This window comes from Oryzias latipes, chromosome 23 (assembly GCF_002234675.1).
Source record: "Oryzias latipes chromosome 23, ASM223467v1".
Classification (NCBI taxonomy): Eukaryota; Metazoa; Chordata; class Actinopteri; order Beloniformes; family Adrianichthyidae; genus Oryzias; species Oryzias latipes.
In genome coordinates, this window is record NC_019881.2 from 17,392,946 (window position 1) to 17,410,117 (window position 17,172).

Here is a 17,172-nt window from a genome sequence, read left to right on the forward strand (position 1 = left end):
TTTGTGGACATCTTCTTAAAAAGTCACGCGTGGAGCCTGCAGCTGCGGCTATCGTGTCTGTACTTAGATCACAAAGTTGAATCACTGACTATCGCACATGCGCACACGGTGCCGTTTTCCTTTTCAATTGATGGTGCTGCAGCTGAATGGGTTTGGAAACAGGTGAAATCCCTAAATAATCCTCCAATCATGCCAGATCATGGCTGCCTGGTGTGAATAATTCAGAGGGAAGGCAGAAGCGGAGATTGGACGTGTTTTACTTTTTCATTTGTTTGTTTGTTTTCCTATTTGAGGTCAGTGATCCTTTTTGGGTCCAAAATTACTGTAATCCTTCATTTTTAACCAAAAAAAAATCTATCATATTTAAATTTAGAAGTAAATTAAATTTAGTCAATTTAGAAAAAAGTTACTATAGGAATAAGAAAGATCCATTTAGAAAAAAAAATATTGTCATGGCTGTTTTTAACATGTTCTCTTTTGGTGATGTGGCAATTATGTAAAAAATAAAATAAAAAAAATGAGTATTTCTTTATTGAAATCGATGTGAATCAGGAGCAGACAAAAAAAATTCTGTTTGAACGTAGAAAATACAATGGCTGACCTACAATCTCTTTGCTCAAAGCCACTCTGCAGAAACTATGTCCCAGAGAATGGAACAGGCTTTTGGATTTTGGCCTTTGATTGATTTTATCATCATTAAAAGCCATGCTTTGACTGCCTGGATAATAGATCAAAAGTTGATCAGAGTAGGGCTTTAAAGACATTGAAACTTCAGAGGGTCAGAACAAAACTGCAAAAACAAGTTTTTATTCTTTCAACACATGAATAAATAACCTCGCCACATATGTAGTGGGAAAACAATATTTGTTATAACACTCTTTGCTAAAATAGGGTATTTCCTTACATATATGCAAAAAGATTATGAATACATGTAAAAGGTTATAATTAGGCATAATCTCAAATTTAATTTAGTTCCTTTATGTTGCCATCTAAAACAAATTTTCTTTGCTAAAACAGCAACAATAACAGCTCAAAACCGATATTTGCACCAAATTCACACCCTACATGCAGATTTAGCTCATTTGGTTTTATAGCGGTCCGGCTGATGCTGTCTTGAGCCTTTACCCATTTCCTGTCCTATGATCTTATCAGCACAGTCCCACAAAAAGCTGCAGGTTGCAAACACTCACCCAAAGAGAAACAGACTTCTAGAATGTAATGTATTGCCTGTCTTGTACTGAGGTGAACAATATGAAAAGTAGTTTTAGGGAGCATTTCAGCTCCCAGCGTGGCTGCTGTCATGACATCAGCACCGTCTACTTTTGCTTATTAATCAGTTCTCATGAATTTAGAAATGCTGCCATGATGCATTGAACTGAGCAGAAGGTCACCTCTGCTGGAAGCATGAAAGCTTTTTTTTAATGCACCTCATAAAAAACTGCTTCTTATAACCTAAAAACATACATGTAAAGATTTGTAGTAAACATTTAATCAGAACTGCACTCAGTAGGTCTTCAAGAGTCAGATAATTGGTTTTAGCTTAAGGCTAAAAGTGAAACTAATGACTAAACTCTGAAACTGTTTTGGGAAACAAAAACAACAAAACACCATAAATAGAATAAATGCTTAATTTTAACAGACCCAAAAATAGTTATGAAGCTCTACAGTTCAGCCACTTGATTTCTCATCTTCTAATGAAATGTTTAAATTGTCTGACACACAAATCCAACAAAAAAAATCAAGTTTTTGCCCTTTTTGATATATTTAATCTTTTTTTAATTTTCATTTTTAGCATCAGAGCATCACTTCCAGCTAAAATAAAGATCCCCTTACCATTATTGGGTTTTATTTGTAAAACTCTGGTGTGTTTTAGTTTTATTCTGACTTGTGATTTGATTGATTTTGCGAAAATTGTACTTTTTAGCATCTAATGTCTAAATAGTACTTTACACATTTGTAAAGCAAAGCAAAGAATGAAAAAATTCAAACCTGAAACTTGAGAGAATTCATTGAAATATATTCATTTTTTATTCCCATCAGTATTCCAGCAGCTTTGACAGACAAAATACAGCTCAATGTGTCATTTTTTAAATCCTTTCAATTGATTTCTAATAGCAGAAAAACAACAACCTATGAAAGAAAAGCAGTTTTTTTAAATAAAGAACCTGTAAAGAGTTTATTTTTAATGCTATACAACTCCCAATTTGAAATGAAATGGAACAAGTTAGAAAAGTTTCGTCATGTGTCTCATTCTTTTGCCGACACTTTCAGGTTTATTGCCCGTTAGAAAAAGCCGGTGGATTTCTAGTTTTCACACTGAAAAGGAAAAAGCAGCACATACGCTTATCGCACATCCTTAAAAATGGTTTTTCTAGAGAAGTTCAGATCTACCATAAAATAACATGTAGTCAGGCAGCATCATTGTGCCGATCTCCCTTTTTGTTCCAAAGATGACCATGCTTCTTGTGTTTTTTATTCCATTGCGTTCTCCTCTTGTTCTGTTCACAGTCATTGTTGTCGTATTTTACAGTGCCTCCGTTTTTAAAAGTGCGTGTGAAGCAGCTATTTACACGTACAAAAATAGAACAAAGAGGGCGCAGAGATGCGTTTTGCGGGACAATGCTGTAAAACTGACAGAAATCTCTTATTTTAAATTAAATGCTTGTTGGGGGTTTTTTTTGTCAGAAAAAAAAAACAAAAAAAAAACGCACAACACAAACACTTCATGACCATTCGGTTGTGTAGAAAAGAGCCGTCTTCACATTCTTGTTGACTATACACTGTACACACTCAGAGGGCGATGAGGAGCGCCGTACGCTCTGTCATCTTCTGAATATAAGAAACACTAAAATGCAGTGCAAAATATTTCCTTCTTTAGAAGTTTCCACATTCATTCCGTGTTCACTCATTCCATCAGGTTTGGATGAAGCTCATCTGTCAGGAGTTGCACTTCAAATTACACAAGAGGGAGGGTTTTTTTCTGTAGGCACAGCTATGGTTGTAAATGAACTTCTTTTCCCCCCAGAAAAGCATTTCTGCTAAACTTAGTCATAAATGAAGGAGATATTTAAGACATCTAGCATATAAAAACGTCTATTTTCTAAATCGTCACACAGGCTGAATTACTTTCGATGGAAGTTTTTGCTGGCTCACGGAAAGCAGAGCAGCTGAAGGTAAAGAAAGTGCCTTTTTTTTTCTTCACTTGATGATAACGTTCATCACTGCAGACCGCTCAGGCTCTGACGACGTCTGGAAATGAAGCACAAACCCTCGTCTAGCTGCTGTTCACTTTGAGGTTCTTCATGCGGTGAAGAAGCGAATCCTTCTCCATCTGAGCTTCAGCCAGAGCCATCTTGGCCCGGGACAGTTCAATCTTCAGGCATTCGTTCTCTTCCATCAGCAACTGAAAAGCAATAAGTAAAGAGGCGTCAGAGGAGATAAAATTCAAATGCAGAGTTTTAGGCAAAGTGTTATAGTGAAGCCAGAACTGGAGAGTCTGGAAATGTACCAACGTTGTTCTTTAGTGTCGGAGGAGTCTTATCCTCCCCCATTAGGAACCAAAACATAAAGCCAATAACACTAAGATGGGAAAAGGAAGAAAAAAAAAAAACGTACCATCTTCTTACTGTTATAAAGCAATTTATTTACATCAAACAGTTTCTGTTGTTTAAGGTAAAAATTATTAACTTGAATGTTTTCTTTTTAAAACAATAAAAATAAAAAAATCTAAAGATTTGATCTGGAGTTTGATGTTGATTAAACTAAAAGCTTAAGCTCTAGAGTTAATTAATTTGGCGTAAAACCCCTGCAGTCTGTGGTCATGATGGGTAATTTGAAAAATGGAGGGGGAGGAGGAAAAAAAAATAGGAAATAACCGCTTCAGTCAGGACTCATTTTTTCCATTACTAACAGCAAGCAGACCAAGGTGTGAAATTCTGAAATCATCTGTGGTTGACAGTTTTTGGAAGCTCAGAAATGAAAATTTTCTATGAATTTCAATTGTTGTCTGAACAAATAAAAGCAAAGAAATTCAGGCAAAAATTTGGCAGCAAAAACATCGGATTCCTGGAAGGTAAATCACATTTGAGGGATTTCAATGTTCAGTTAGAATAATTCTAGACTTTTTAAAGACCCACTCAGATGAAAATTGTGTTTTTATCGTGTTTTTGTGGGATTTTTCTTTTGATGGAGGACATTTATTAAAAAAAATTAAGCCACAAATTGTTTTCTGAGTATTTCTTTATTCAAATTGTTGTGAATCATTAGCCGACAAAAAATGCCGCTAGCAAAAGAGACCATTTGTGATGTAGAAAATACGCCTTTGGCTCCGCTCCATTCTGAAGCAACGACTTGTACACGACTAGATCCGTGTACGTCTTCGTTTTTCCTCATCTAAGCTGGCATCCGTGTACAACACAGGTTTTTAGATCTTGGCCAAGAACGGCATAATCCTAATTTTAAAAAACAAACAAACACTGGGATTGATTTTAAAATAAATCCAAAAATAGTCGGAGTGAGTCTCACCTTCTCACTGGAAGATGGCAGGGGGGTGGTGGGTGGAGTCTGGGTCTGTGTTGCCGTTGACATCCTGCAGACGCTCTTAACCGATTCGGAAATTGGACTGAGAGCATCTACGACCACTGAACCGGCTTTTTGGGGGTTGGGCTCCGGTTGTTTGTCGACTGTAAGAAAGAAGACAGTAAGTTTCCTATTCTCTGAAAATTTTAATGATAAAACCCTTAATATAGTTATGCAATATTAAACAGAGGTGAATCAGCGCTCAAGTGGAGGCGGAAATATCTGGCAGATGAAAATGAGAGAATATCACCTCCGAAGGAGAAGGAACCATCATCTCTTCTGTGTACGACGAGGCTGTCCACGTGGAGAGTGATCGGCGTGGGCTCGCCGTCGGTGGTGTTGTCACGGGGACCATCATCCTGCATGGACGGCACATTTGTCAGAATGAAGTTTGGAGATACATTTATTTATTCTAAAGCAGTTTCTTGCAGAGAGGCAAGAAATGTTTTGGTCATAATGAGGCTGTTTGAAGTCCGTCCCACCTTTAGATCGATGTGCGTGTCCCTGACACAGATCTCCATGGGCAGCACCTGAGAGGCGGAGTCGTCCTCCATGAAAAGGGAGAGGTTGCGTAGCGTGGACATCAGAAAACTTGCGTGGTATCCGTGGAGGCGCAGTTGCAGGAACCCGTTGCGCTCGGCCAGAGGGGAGTGGGCGGCGGCGCAGGGCCCGCTTTCCAGGCGTGCCTGCACCTCCGGACGATGGGGGCCGTGTGCAGAAGCAGACTGGCTCTCACCTCCAGCTGGAAGAAAGACAGCAGCATTCATTATGTAAAGTCGGGGACGGGAAAAAAACGTCTGCCGATTTGATCTAACAAATTTACACCCAGCATTAAAATGCCCCCAGAGGACAATAATTACAGTTCATATCTGCAGCTGAATCTAAACTGATTCCAACACCAGAGAACTGTTGAGGTAAAAAAAAAAAGTAAAAAGAGAGTGGATTTTTTTTTTCTTTTAAAGATCCACTCTGAGCAAAATAGTGTTTTTTAAATGTTTTTGTAGCATTCTTCTGGTAATGGGGGACATATTAAATAAATTAAGATTAAAACGGCTTTTCTGAGTATTTCTTTATCTTCAAATCGTTTTGAATCTGGAACAGATGAAAAAATGCGGCTTAAAAAAGACTGTAGTGGTGACATACAAACTAATCAGAAAGCCCATTCACAACTTTTTGAATCAGAAAATACTCAGAAATGCAATTTTACTTTTAATTTTCTTTACATGTGTCATTTATCATCAGAAAAATACTAGAAGAACATGTTAAAAACACCAAAAATATGATTTTTATCACATTAGTTTTTAAAATGTCAAAATATGCATTTTCCTTTTTGATCTCAGTTTTAAAATGTTTTTGTAGAGCAAAAAACTCAAAATACTTTTCTAGATAGAATTCAGAGATTAATCCTTTTTAACTAAATATACCAAGTTTTGCTCAGGCAGTAGAGCAGGCCGTCCACCAACTGAAGGGTTGGCGGATCGATCCGCAGCCAGCTGTCGGCCCCCCGAGCGCGGCTAGTCTGCAGCTCACCGCTCCCCCCAGGGGATGGGTCAAAATGCGGAGAAGAATTTCCCCATTGTGGGATGGATAAAGTATCAATTATTATTATTATCTGCTTTACTGGATTAATTTGAAAGAAGGGGGCATTTTGACATTGAGTTTAAAATTGCTATAAAAAAAAAAAGGACTGATGACACAAAGAAGACAGAAGGAAATGACAAATGCTAACAAGGTGTGTGTTTACAGCCTTCCAAGCTCCTAACCTTTAGGGTTTTTATTTCAGATCAAATCTAAAGCATTCAGGGTTTCATTTGTGAGCCTGTTTTTCCAAGATCGCTCCTGTTTTTAAATCTAAAATGTAGAATCTAAAACATCGGTAATAATGTGCGTTTTGCTGGTCGATTTAAGTGGAAGTGATGTGATGAAAAAGGACATCACACAAGACGAAGATAGATCCAGCTGATGAGGAAGAAAAATGAGGAGGAAAATGTAAAAAACACACAAGAAGGATGCGGTCAAAGTTGATGCTGAGACGTTAATATTTTGTCTCGAGGACACTAATTGCAGATTTAACTTTGCGAGCGCGTGGTTGAATTTCTTAATGCCTGAAGACAGAAAGCGGCTCTGCATCCTCTCAAAGAACTGCAGGACAGGGTTAATGTCAAAGCACATTTCAGGACTCAGACACACTCACGCACAATGCTGTCGGGTTTTCCACGATAAGGTGACATGTTTTTTTTATCTTATTTTTTTTTAAATCCTGAGCGGCTCTGGGTCGAGGAAAATGGAGAAGAAGAAAAAAAGAGGAGTGGAGAAAGAAGGAGAGTAAGACAAAACATGAAAGAGTAGAAGCCAGCAGCTGAGGACTGAGTGACTGTGATAAGAGAGAAAAGATGGCCTGGAGACGAAGAGATGAGGAGAAGGAACGATTGAAAGACAGAGGATTAGAAGGAAGATGGAGTGGGAGCTGGAGGAAAGGTGGAGGACAACAGGAAGGGGGGAGGCAGGGATGTTCTTGGGAGATAGAAATAGGTGGCAAGGGGTAAAGCTGGCGTTTTCTCTCATTGCCTAAATCACTGGACTGAAACTGCAAAGTCTGCAGCAGCGGGAGATGAGGTGGGGGCGGGGAGGGGGGGGAAATTAGAGGGGAAGAGGGAAGCAGAAGGGGTTAAAACTGTCAACACACAAAAAAGGAGGAGTTAATTGGAATCTAACACACACAAGGGCTGAATTTAGAAGGATGGGGCCTAATGTAGCAAATAATGGGAGCACTCACTCCATTACTGTCCACACTGTCTTCTGTGAAGTACCACACACAGACACACACACACACACACACACACACACACACACACGCACACGCACGCACACGCGCGCACACACACACACACACACACACACACACACACACGATGAGGAGACAGCTCAGCATCCCCATACCCACCCACACTGGTGAAACGAAACCAAACAAACACACTTCATGTGTTGCAGCACATGATCTGCAGAGCACAGTCGAGTCAAGCCCAGGATCTGGAGAAGACCTGACAGAAAAGGCAGAAACGTACACAAGCACAGCTGGACACGAACGCCGAGAGAAGCATGCGCCTCAGGCTGCGGACGCTAGATTAACACACAGCAGTTACCTTGGCTGCTCTGATCAGGTATTGGTAGTGAACACACCATACCTGCAGGGAGTTGTGGAAGGTAAATAAATCATTTAAAAAAAGAAGAGGATGTTCCTGTATAGCTATGAGGATCATTTTGAACATTCAAACGAGAGGAAAAACAAATATTTAAGCAAAATACGATCATTTCAAAGCATAATCAAGAATTTCATATTTTAAAATGTGACGATTACACTAAAAAAACTCAAAATGTTCGCGTTCAATGACATAAAGACCCACTCCACCCACCCACTTTAGCCAAAATCAAAAAATCCTGTGTCAAACATAGTTCTTGCCAAGCGTTCATTAGAAATTCACATCTGAGTTGTGGGCGGGACCGTTGGGACAGAGCAACCCTGCCGCCTCACCCATCCTTTCAACCCCCATTGCAGAGAGCTCTCCGTTTACAAGCTGTCCCGCTAGCTTACCATTGACACCAAAGAACAGCGCTTTGGACGCCTGTCTTGATGCGCATAAGTTACATACTACTCCTAAAACCTGCATAAAAAATAGTGGCCACTATATTGTTTTTCCTGGTGCTTTATGATATCTTTTGCATGCCATAGATTACAGCCCCTCTCACCCCAAATCTAACATTAGCGGTGCAACAAATTTGGCGAGCGATATTGGAGCTATGCAGCCGTATAGTTTGGAGCCAGATGGCAGCTCAGACGAGGGGAAAAAAAAGACGTACATGGCTTCAAAACGTAATTTTGATCGTAATTTTCTCAATATATGTCCGCCATCATGAGAAAAATGCTACAAGAACATGCTGAAAACAGTAAAAAAAACAATTTTCTGTAGAGTGGGTGTTTTTAATAATTGCTTCAGCTTCATTTTTTTCAGATGTCCAGCAACTTCCTTTTTCTTAAGTATGATCAAACAGGCTGTCACTGCTCATCCTTTACTGTCTTTAAATGTTTGTAATCAAAGCAAAATGATCCAAAGAGGCCAAAACGAAACCCCCTGGTGGTTTGGACTGAGCAAGTCAGCTGCAAATGTGCTGTAGGACCTTTATCCCATGTCCTTCCTCTTTCTGTCCTCCTACTTCCTCTGCAGTCAGATAGGCAACAAAGGATCATCAATAAAAAGAGGCTGAAAATACACAACCGCCATTCTGCTTATTAGTTAGCTGCCATATTTTCTCCTCTTGAGAAATAGTACATGACTTTCACAATTTTAAGGATTTATCTCACAGTTATATAACAAAGGATGATGTATTCTACAACAAGTTAAAAAAAGTGATACTTTTTAACTGTAGCTTTATAGAAACATTTGAGAAATGGCTGAAATATTCTGCTGCTGTATTTAAATGCCTCGGGAGGAAATTTAAATGAATATAAACATTAAAATGATTTCAAAAAATTAACTTTGACCGAAAAATGCTTGAGAAAAAAAATGCAAAAACAAAATGTTGTGCATCACTAGTGATGGGTACCAAGACTTTGTGCCAAGCTGGTACAGGTACTGACGTAAACATTACTGCGCCATGGAAAATAAAAGCGCAGATTTCTGTGCTTTGTTTCAGTGATTCTGTCCAGTGTTTCTTTTTGAGGAAACATTTTGGTGCTTCATGTTTATATGTTTCAGTGCTTCGTGATGATGATGCATTTCAGGGCTTCGTGTTGATGATGCATTTCAGGTGCTTTGTTTGTCAATCTCTTCTATTCTATTTAGTTTTCTCAGTTCCAGCCAATCATTTTACTTTTACAGCCATTGTGGGCGGCCTCATGTAAAAATAGGTGAGGCTGTGATGGTGGGGGGGGGGCTTCAGTCAAATTAGTGAGGGTGAAGCGAGCCAACGTTTTTCTGTACTCCACACATCAAATGATTCTAATTCAGTGACCTGATGGAATAATTTAATGTGTACAATGCAAAAAAAAAAAAAAAAGCCAGTCGTCGTGCCGATGATTGGTGAAATTCCTGTTTACTTCAGGGAATGTGAAAACGAAGGAACAGCGCTGCAGTGCAGCTAACCTGTGATTCTGCTTTATCACACTTGAATGATTATTGGTGTGGTTTTTCATTTTTGAAGCACTGCTTTGAGCACCGGCAGTTTCAAAAGTACCGGTTCTGCATTGGATAAAATCCAAACAGTACCAATCCCAATGTATCAGATACAGACGACTACGTTTTTGAGTGCTTTATGGTTAGCTAAACACGCGCTGTCCTACTTTGCATTTCTCACCAAGGCTGCGGTTGCTCAGGTACTGTCTGAGGCTGATGTTGCCCAGCTGGCTGGGAATGACCCGGCCCACCTCCAGAGCCACGGCCGAGCTCTCGCCCTCCACCTCCATGCTCACACAGACTGGCTGCACCTTCAGTACCAGCACAGACACCTGCAAGCCAGAACAAATACTACATGATCGTCACCATAATAATGACCAGTCCAGACGCCATTTCATCACTAGACCGTGGATTTACAGTTCTTATCCTTAAAGGAAATAATCTGCTGGGTTCTCAAGATCAGTAATTATATTTTTTAACACTTTAACTATAAATTTCAGGAAAAAAATTGCCAATCTGTTATCAAATGTCGAAGTCAAAGGCTGCACACCCTTTTTAAATCACTAAAAGCCCATTATGATGGAGGATGTGCTTTTTATCTTAGTTTTTTTTTTTATCTGACAAAATCTCACAAATATCATGAAATTCAAGTCAGAGGACAAACATTTCTTATTCATTGGGTTAAGAAAGAAAAACTCTAGCTATGTCCAAATTCTCTCACTACTCCCAAATCCCTAATGCTACATTCACACACCCCTTTGGCAACCCTAACCCTTCACACAGATTATTTCTCATAACAAATTGTTTAAATATATTATGGTCTATATTTGCCAATCTGATGAGCATTCATGTACACTAGTTTTTTGCAAAGACCTCTGAGAAAATTCCAGGGCTCGGGATTTTGGAATTGCATATTCAGACACCCCGACAAAATGGCAAATGGCCTATATAGTGCACTCGGTAGTGAGTGAATTCAGACGTAGCTTGTGTGTATGAAAGCATTGACGACTTGGTGAATCCCTGGCTGATCGGGCAGTGAAGAACTTACTAGATCTTTGGTGGGTTCATCAATACTCTGAGATGCTGCGCTGGCACTGTCAGGCGAAGCGCCTCCTTCCTGCTCCTTCCTGACCACTGCCTCGTTGGCGCTCTCCATGGCGATCTGCTCACTAACGGCCCCCTTAAAGCCTGAGATGGAAACATCATCTGTGGAATAAATCAAGACATATAAACTCTCAGGGACAAGTACAGCCTCGGATAAATCTGCTTTGATGTGGATGTAAATGGCTTAGACTAAAACCAGCTCAATGCTGCCATCGTTTGCTCAGAAGAGTTAACTGCAACTGATCCTGTGAGGTTTTATACTAACAAAACAGGTCAAGGTGAGATATGTAACAAGAAACTCTGAAAGGAGAAGTAAAGAGAAAAAAACATGTTTTATTCTGACCTCGCTCTAGCAAGCTGTACGTGTCTCCATCCTCCATCAGATAGCTGTCAATGGAAATGTTGTCCAGCGACTGCAGGGACGGACTCTTCTTCATGTTTTTATAAGACACTGAGAAGCTGGACTGGGAGCGGTCACGCATCAACCGTCCACTGGAACACAAAAAAAACATCCCACCAACTCAACATTTTAATTACTGCACATTAATGTACACTAATAAATAGAAAACAGCTTCATTTTTCCCACATGTACAATGAATTTCCTTAAGCCAGCACTGAGTACAGTCGATGAGTCATGAATTAAATATGTCTCTGTTCCTATGTTTTGTGTTGAAGGTCATGTCAGAAGCCAGAGTAGCAAAACAACCTCAAGAAAAATCACATCGAAGGACTTGAGGAAACCACAGAACACAAGGCTGATGAAAAGCACCACACACGACACCGTCCGACTTCTACTCTAAAAACCACCAAAAAAGAACACAAAGACACCAACAAACATAAAAAAAATAGGTCAGAAAGACAAGAAGTTCAGTGTCATGCATTTGTGCCATTGACTGTGAGCTGGGCTGAGTGATCCCTCCCCCCTGACGTTTCAGACAGGAAGTACCCGCTGGCTCCAAGTAGCCAAAATTCATTAGACTTCTATAGAGAAATAAACTCTATTATTAAGTCCTTCTATTTGTCAGAATAACCATTCTTGCTCTGATACCTTTTTGAACATGTCTTTGCTAATCCTAATTTTTTTTAAATATTTTTTCTGTAATGCAAGTCATTTATGGTATAAAATGACTAATCAGATGCCACAATAAAAGTATGTGGTTCCTGCTAGCCATTCAAAACATTTGTTGTTTTCTGATTTTAGTTGATTTTTTTTTATTTAGGCAGCCTGATCTTACTTAAGGGAACGGAGGCCCCAAACAGCCGGGGGGCTCTCTCAATTTTCCCAAATAGACATTCTCACAAGACCACGCTCAAGTGACTCAGACGTGCTCGGACCCATCACTGCTTACCGACATAATCTGGTTTCAACTTGGCGCCGTCCGTATCGTAAAAAAAAAAGTGGCAGAGGTTGTGTCCGAATACCTACACTACTCACTATACAGTGCGTTCACCATTTTGTAGTGCTGTCCGAATCTACAATTCCAAAATCGAGTGCCCTAGAAATTTCCCAGAAGTCTCTGCGAAAACCAGTGTGCATTGATGTTCACTGGATTAGCAAATATAGACCACAATTCAATGCATCTAAACAATTTTTGGCAAATTTTTTTATTTAAATGTATTTTTTTAATTTAATATCAATGTTTTCATCTTTAGAACACAGTGGACTCATAAATTGTCGTTGCAAAACGCTTATATCAATGATTTTAACTTCCTGAAATCGTCATATTCGCTGGAAAAAAGGAAAAGAAAGCAGTAGTGAGCATGGTGTCCGAATTGCTTTTAAAACCCAGGGCACAACATTGTGCTGCACTATATAGTTTTTAGTAGTTAGGGACATAGAGATTGGAATCAGAAGTTGTTTGGGTGACGTCACACTCACTCAGTCCAGTTCTACTATACAGTCGATGGTTTGTGTGAACCAAAGCCAAATGAAGAGTCAAAGACACAAATGTACACCAACTCTAAACCACATACTCCTTCAAAAGTACCACAGATTCAAAGCTAACAGCTAAACACAGAGCCAGTTCCTTACATGTTGGACATGGAATAAAGGGAGGAGGATCTGCTGGAATTTGAGGAGCTGAGAAGATCAGAAACCACAGACAAACTTCCTTTCCTTGGTAGAGAGAAACACACACACACACAGACACACACACAGACACACACCTCGTGGGTCAGAGCTAAAGTCAAGAGGCAGGAAATGAGGGCAGATAGGAAACAGTCACGCAGGACATGACAGTGAAAAGCCCTGCAGATGCTGGAAGACCATCGACCCTGACAGACAGTCATGTGGGTTCAACACACAGCTCTTGTGTTCAGGTTAAACTAGAGAAGACATTATAAGTTAGTATGAGAAATGCTGACTTTTTGTGATTTAAATAGCTGTATCTCACATTTAATGCCCTTTTTAAAATGCATTTTTAGATATGTTTACATTTTTAAAAGCATACCAGCTTTACCCAATTTCAAGTCAACGGGTAAATATAAACAGAGCTATATATTGTTATGGCTAATGTTAATAATTGTTTCAAATAAATAAATAAATATAAACATATGATTTATTTTTAATCAGGGAAAAGCTTCCTACTTCAAAATAAAGTAGCTGTGTTTATATCGGGATGATTATAGAGAAAAAGAAATGAGAATAAAGTCATGAAATTATGAGAAAAATATTTAAATTGTACGAGACCAAAGTCACAAAAATTATAGCAGTTCAACATTTCCAAGCATTAAGTTGTACAATTTAATTGTTTTTACGAAAACATTTACGAAAATAGTCTTACATTAGAATTACACAAGGAAAAGGATTTTAAAGATAAAATGCTACATTTAGCTTTTAAAATGTTTTAACAAGACAATTCAGAGAAAGTGGATGGCCATCACACTGTTTGAGAATCTGCTTTATTCTTTTTTGTAAATGGTACTCCTTTATTTTAATAAATTAACAACTTTATTTTTGCAAAAGCATGTTATTTTCTCTGTTAAATTACAACTTTTTAAATCCTACATTTGTTATTTTTTCTTCCTCATAAAATATTGATTTTTTTTTTTTTTAATTTGTGGGGGCCCCAATACTCCATTGTAGGTGATACTTATGACACTTACCTTTTGAAAGAAAAAAGCTCAGTTCCAGTAATCAACTGAAGCTTTCAATCAAAGATAAACTTTTCTTATGTTTTTTGTTCAATTAGTCAGATAAGTGTACATGTTTGTAGACACAAAAACATGAGGCTCCAACATTTGATGCTGAGCATTTTAACATTAAAATGCTGTGAGTGAAATAAAATTGCATTAGAGTACCTTGACATGGACTGAGGCATCTTTCCAGCTGCAGTTTTGTCTCCGTCGCATGGGTCTTTGCTGCCAAGAGGGTCCGAAAAAAGGTCGCTCGTGTGGGTTTTAGGTTCTGACCCAACAGCTACTTCATCACTGGCACCAAAAGCCTCCCCTCCTTCATTTGAACTATCCTGTCCAGCGTTCTCCTGTACTGAAGCTTTACGATTTAAGTCAGAGGTGGAGGAAGGGACCAAAGGAGCAAGACCCGGCCTAGCTTCATCCTCTGGACCGTCACCACACAACAGCTGGTCCACAGACTGCTTATTTGCTCCTCCTTCTGATCCAGATCCTTCATGGCCTTTTTCTACTCCATCTCCAGAATCTGCCGGCTCCAGGGTTGCTCTGCTCTCAGAAGGAGAAAGCTCTGACCCCAAAGGGGAGCCCTCAGATTGGGGAAGTGGCTTCAGGAAGAGGGACACCTCAGCACTTTTGAGGAGGAGGCCCAAGCAGAAGGAGAATGGCTGGTGGTCTGCATTCCGCTGGGAGGTGTCTTTGCGTTCTCTCTTGGAGCCCATCTCCTCCAGGTCTTGCTGGAGCGTCTGCTGCAGGGCTTTGAGGCTGCGTTGAAGATGCATCAGAAAAACATACTGCCTGTGGCTCACCTAAGACACACAGAAACCCTTCTAAATGCTTATTTGAAGGTAAAACAAGATTTTTCTTTTTTATTATTTGGAAATTTGTGTTTGTATTTGTTTCCTTAAGTATAATTTTTAAAGCTACAACACTTTGGCTCAATTTTCTAACTTAGATGAATATTTCTATGACAAAGACAAATTCTAGATGGCACACCTATTTCTAAAAAAATAAAAAATAAACACCTACCTGTGCACTTAAGTGCTTCTGCACATGGATCAACACGTGCACATCTGCATTTTTACTAGCCGCTGACACAGGCGAGGCTGAGGAGCGCGGACTGTCCAGTGAAGGGGGTTTATGGAGTCCATTACTGTGTGGCAGTGTGGCGTTTTTGCTTTGAGAAGACGTCGGTGCACTGTCAGTGCTGTAATACTCTTTTAGCAGCCGTTTCCTCTGGAGACGTGCAACCGCCTCTGAAGATGTGCTTCTGGAAAGCCCTGATCCTGCTGAGCTCCTCAGTTTCTCCTCGTGCTGAACCAGCTTTGCTGGCTGACACGCCCACACGGTGAGTGGAAAGGAGTCCACGAAGGGCTGAGGTCGCCCTTTACCTCCCCGGGTGGCTTCATAGTCCACCCAAAACTGGGAAAAGTGCAGCGCCCACACGTCGGTGGCGGCAGGCGTCTTGAGAGCGTCCGTGCACATCGTGGGCACCACCAGCCCACGACAGATCTCCTGCTGCTTTGTGTCTTCTTCTTTAGCGTGTCTCTGGAAGACCGGATGGAGGATGGGAATGGAGGATGAGGAGTGAGGGAAAGCGTTTGAAGACGTAGAGAAGAAAACCTCCTCTTCAAAGGCCTGCAGCAAAGCCTCGAGGTGGGAGCGAGTGCAGTAGGTGGGATGCCTGGTGTTGGTGGCCACCATCTCTGAAGACTGTATGGAGATGGAGCGTGGCAGGTCAGCCGGACAGGAGGCGTCCGAGTCCGTGGGAACCACAAGCTAATTGAGAGAAAGAACAAATAAGCGGTTTCCTCACAACGTGTCTAACACCGAAAGCTTCTTAGTTCATCTTCACCTTGAGCATGAGGCCGTCGACCTTAATGTCCACATGCTCGTCAGGTTTCTGCGAGTCGTTGAGCTTGTAGATCTCCATGAACTGCTCCAGACTCTGTCTGAGGTCCAGAGCAAAGAGGTTGATCCAAACCAGGCTGCGAGGATCCAGAACCAGCTGCAGAGCATTGAGCTGGGCGTACAGGTTGGGACACGGAACTTGAGGTAAGATGGAAAGACAAAAATAATTTTGTAATAATTGTTCTGAACAACAAAAACCTTTTAATCAGCTTTTATATAGCTTTCAGAACAACATGACAAAGTCTTACTAGGATAGTCTTTTCCATCAGGAAAATAATACTCTGTGAATTCAACATGGATAGCAGGCATCTCTGGAGGAAGGTACAAGGACTTCTTATTACAGGAAATCATGGTCTTTGGGCTTGAGCGCCGCTGGTCTGCTGTTGAAACCTAAAAATTAAAATAAAAAGGATTTAGAGAAAGTAACAAAAAAAAATCAATGACACAAGTGATTTCGATATAAAAGCAGATATTTGCTGAACTGACCTGGTAGATGCTGAAGTCGGCCATCCTTAAAACAATTGAGCTGGACATGAGATGTGTTTTGGGGGTTTGAGGGGGAGGAGGACTAAAGGAGGTGCTGGAGGATGAAGTCTTAATCTTTCCTGGATACAAAAGGAGGTACTTTAACAAACACTTTTAAAAAAAACAGAGATTCAAAAAGTTCACTCATTTCACTCAAAAAAAACAAAAACCTATGTGCCTAGACAAAAGGTGTGCATCACCGCACCCAGCTGTGCACACGCACACCATGGTACCTGGCTCTAGGCACCAGCAACACTGGACTGGAGGTTGTGTGTGTGGCCTCCTCCCTAGGAGTCCTCCATCTGCCTCCCTAAGCCCTACTCCTCCTTCTCTTTCCTGACTTGCTAGCGGCTCATTTACATCCTCCTTAAGTGACACTGAATGACAGAAAGCCCACACAGATGGCGCGCCAAGAGGGTCAAGGAAAGAAAACACCCAAAATAAAGATTCCTACATCTGAACATGTTGATTGACACTTTCATAAATGATATCTGAGTAAATGCATCGATTACCATGTTGCGGGGAACTGCGTCCAGAGCCTGGGCCTTGCTGGTCGCGGGCGGCACTCTTCAACATCTCCATGCTAGATTTGAACTCATCAAGGAGGCTCTTTGCCCAAACTTCCCTGGTTTTTGTAGCTTCACTGTAGTGCATCCAGTGGACACAACTGTCACCTGAGAGAAGAGTTTGAAAAGCAGTGTCGAAATAACAGCAGCTTCAGTCGTCAGTGAGGACAATGACTACTACCCAATCA

The 17,172-nt window shown here is 40.5% G+C and overlaps 1 protein-coding gene across 4 annotated transcripts in view; it reads right to left on the reverse strand.

The window, feature by feature from the left end:
* Positions 1-2,000: 2,000 nt before the first annotated feature.
* The window catches only part of uhrf1bp1l (UHRF1 binding protein 1 like), a 37,181-nt gene continuing 22,009 nt past the window's right edge, over positions 2,001-17,172 (reverse strand). The window contains exons 10-25 of one of the 4 annotated variants that reach the window (XM_020714337.2): positions 16,931-17,092; positions 16,652-16,795; positions 16,380-16,498; positions 16,142-16,283; positions 15,838-16,031; positions 15,012-15,761; positions 14,154-14,791; positions 12,886-12,969; positions 11,197-11,345; positions 10,798-10,955; positions 9,931-10,081; positions 7,722-7,763; positions 5,061-5,320; positions 4,829-4,937; positions 4,525-4,682; positions 2,001-3,403 (exon numbers count right to left, since the gene is read on the reverse strand). In XM_020714337.2, coding sequence (XP_020569996.1) covers positions 3,275-3,403; positions 4,525-4,682; positions 4,829-4,937; positions 5,061-5,320; positions 7,722-7,763; positions 9,931-10,081; positions 10,798-10,955; positions 11,197-11,345; positions 12,886-12,969; positions 14,154-14,791; positions 15,012-15,761; positions 15,838-16,031; positions 16,142-16,283; positions 16,380-16,498; positions 16,652-16,795; positions 16,931-17,092 — 3,389 coding nt within the window. In that variant the 3' untranslated portion in view covers positions 2,001-3,274. The remainder of the gene's footprint in view (positions 3,404-4,524; positions 4,683-4,828; positions 4,938-5,060; positions 5,321-7,721; positions 7,764-9,930; positions 10,082-10,797; positions 10,956-11,196; positions 11,346-12,885; positions 12,970-14,153; positions 14,792-15,011; positions 15,762-15,837; positions 16,032-16,141; positions 16,284-16,379; positions 16,499-16,651; positions 16,796-16,930; positions 17,093-17,172) is intronic. The other 3 variants (XM_020714341.2, XM_020714340.2, XM_020714338.2) reach the window with 3 other exon arrangements.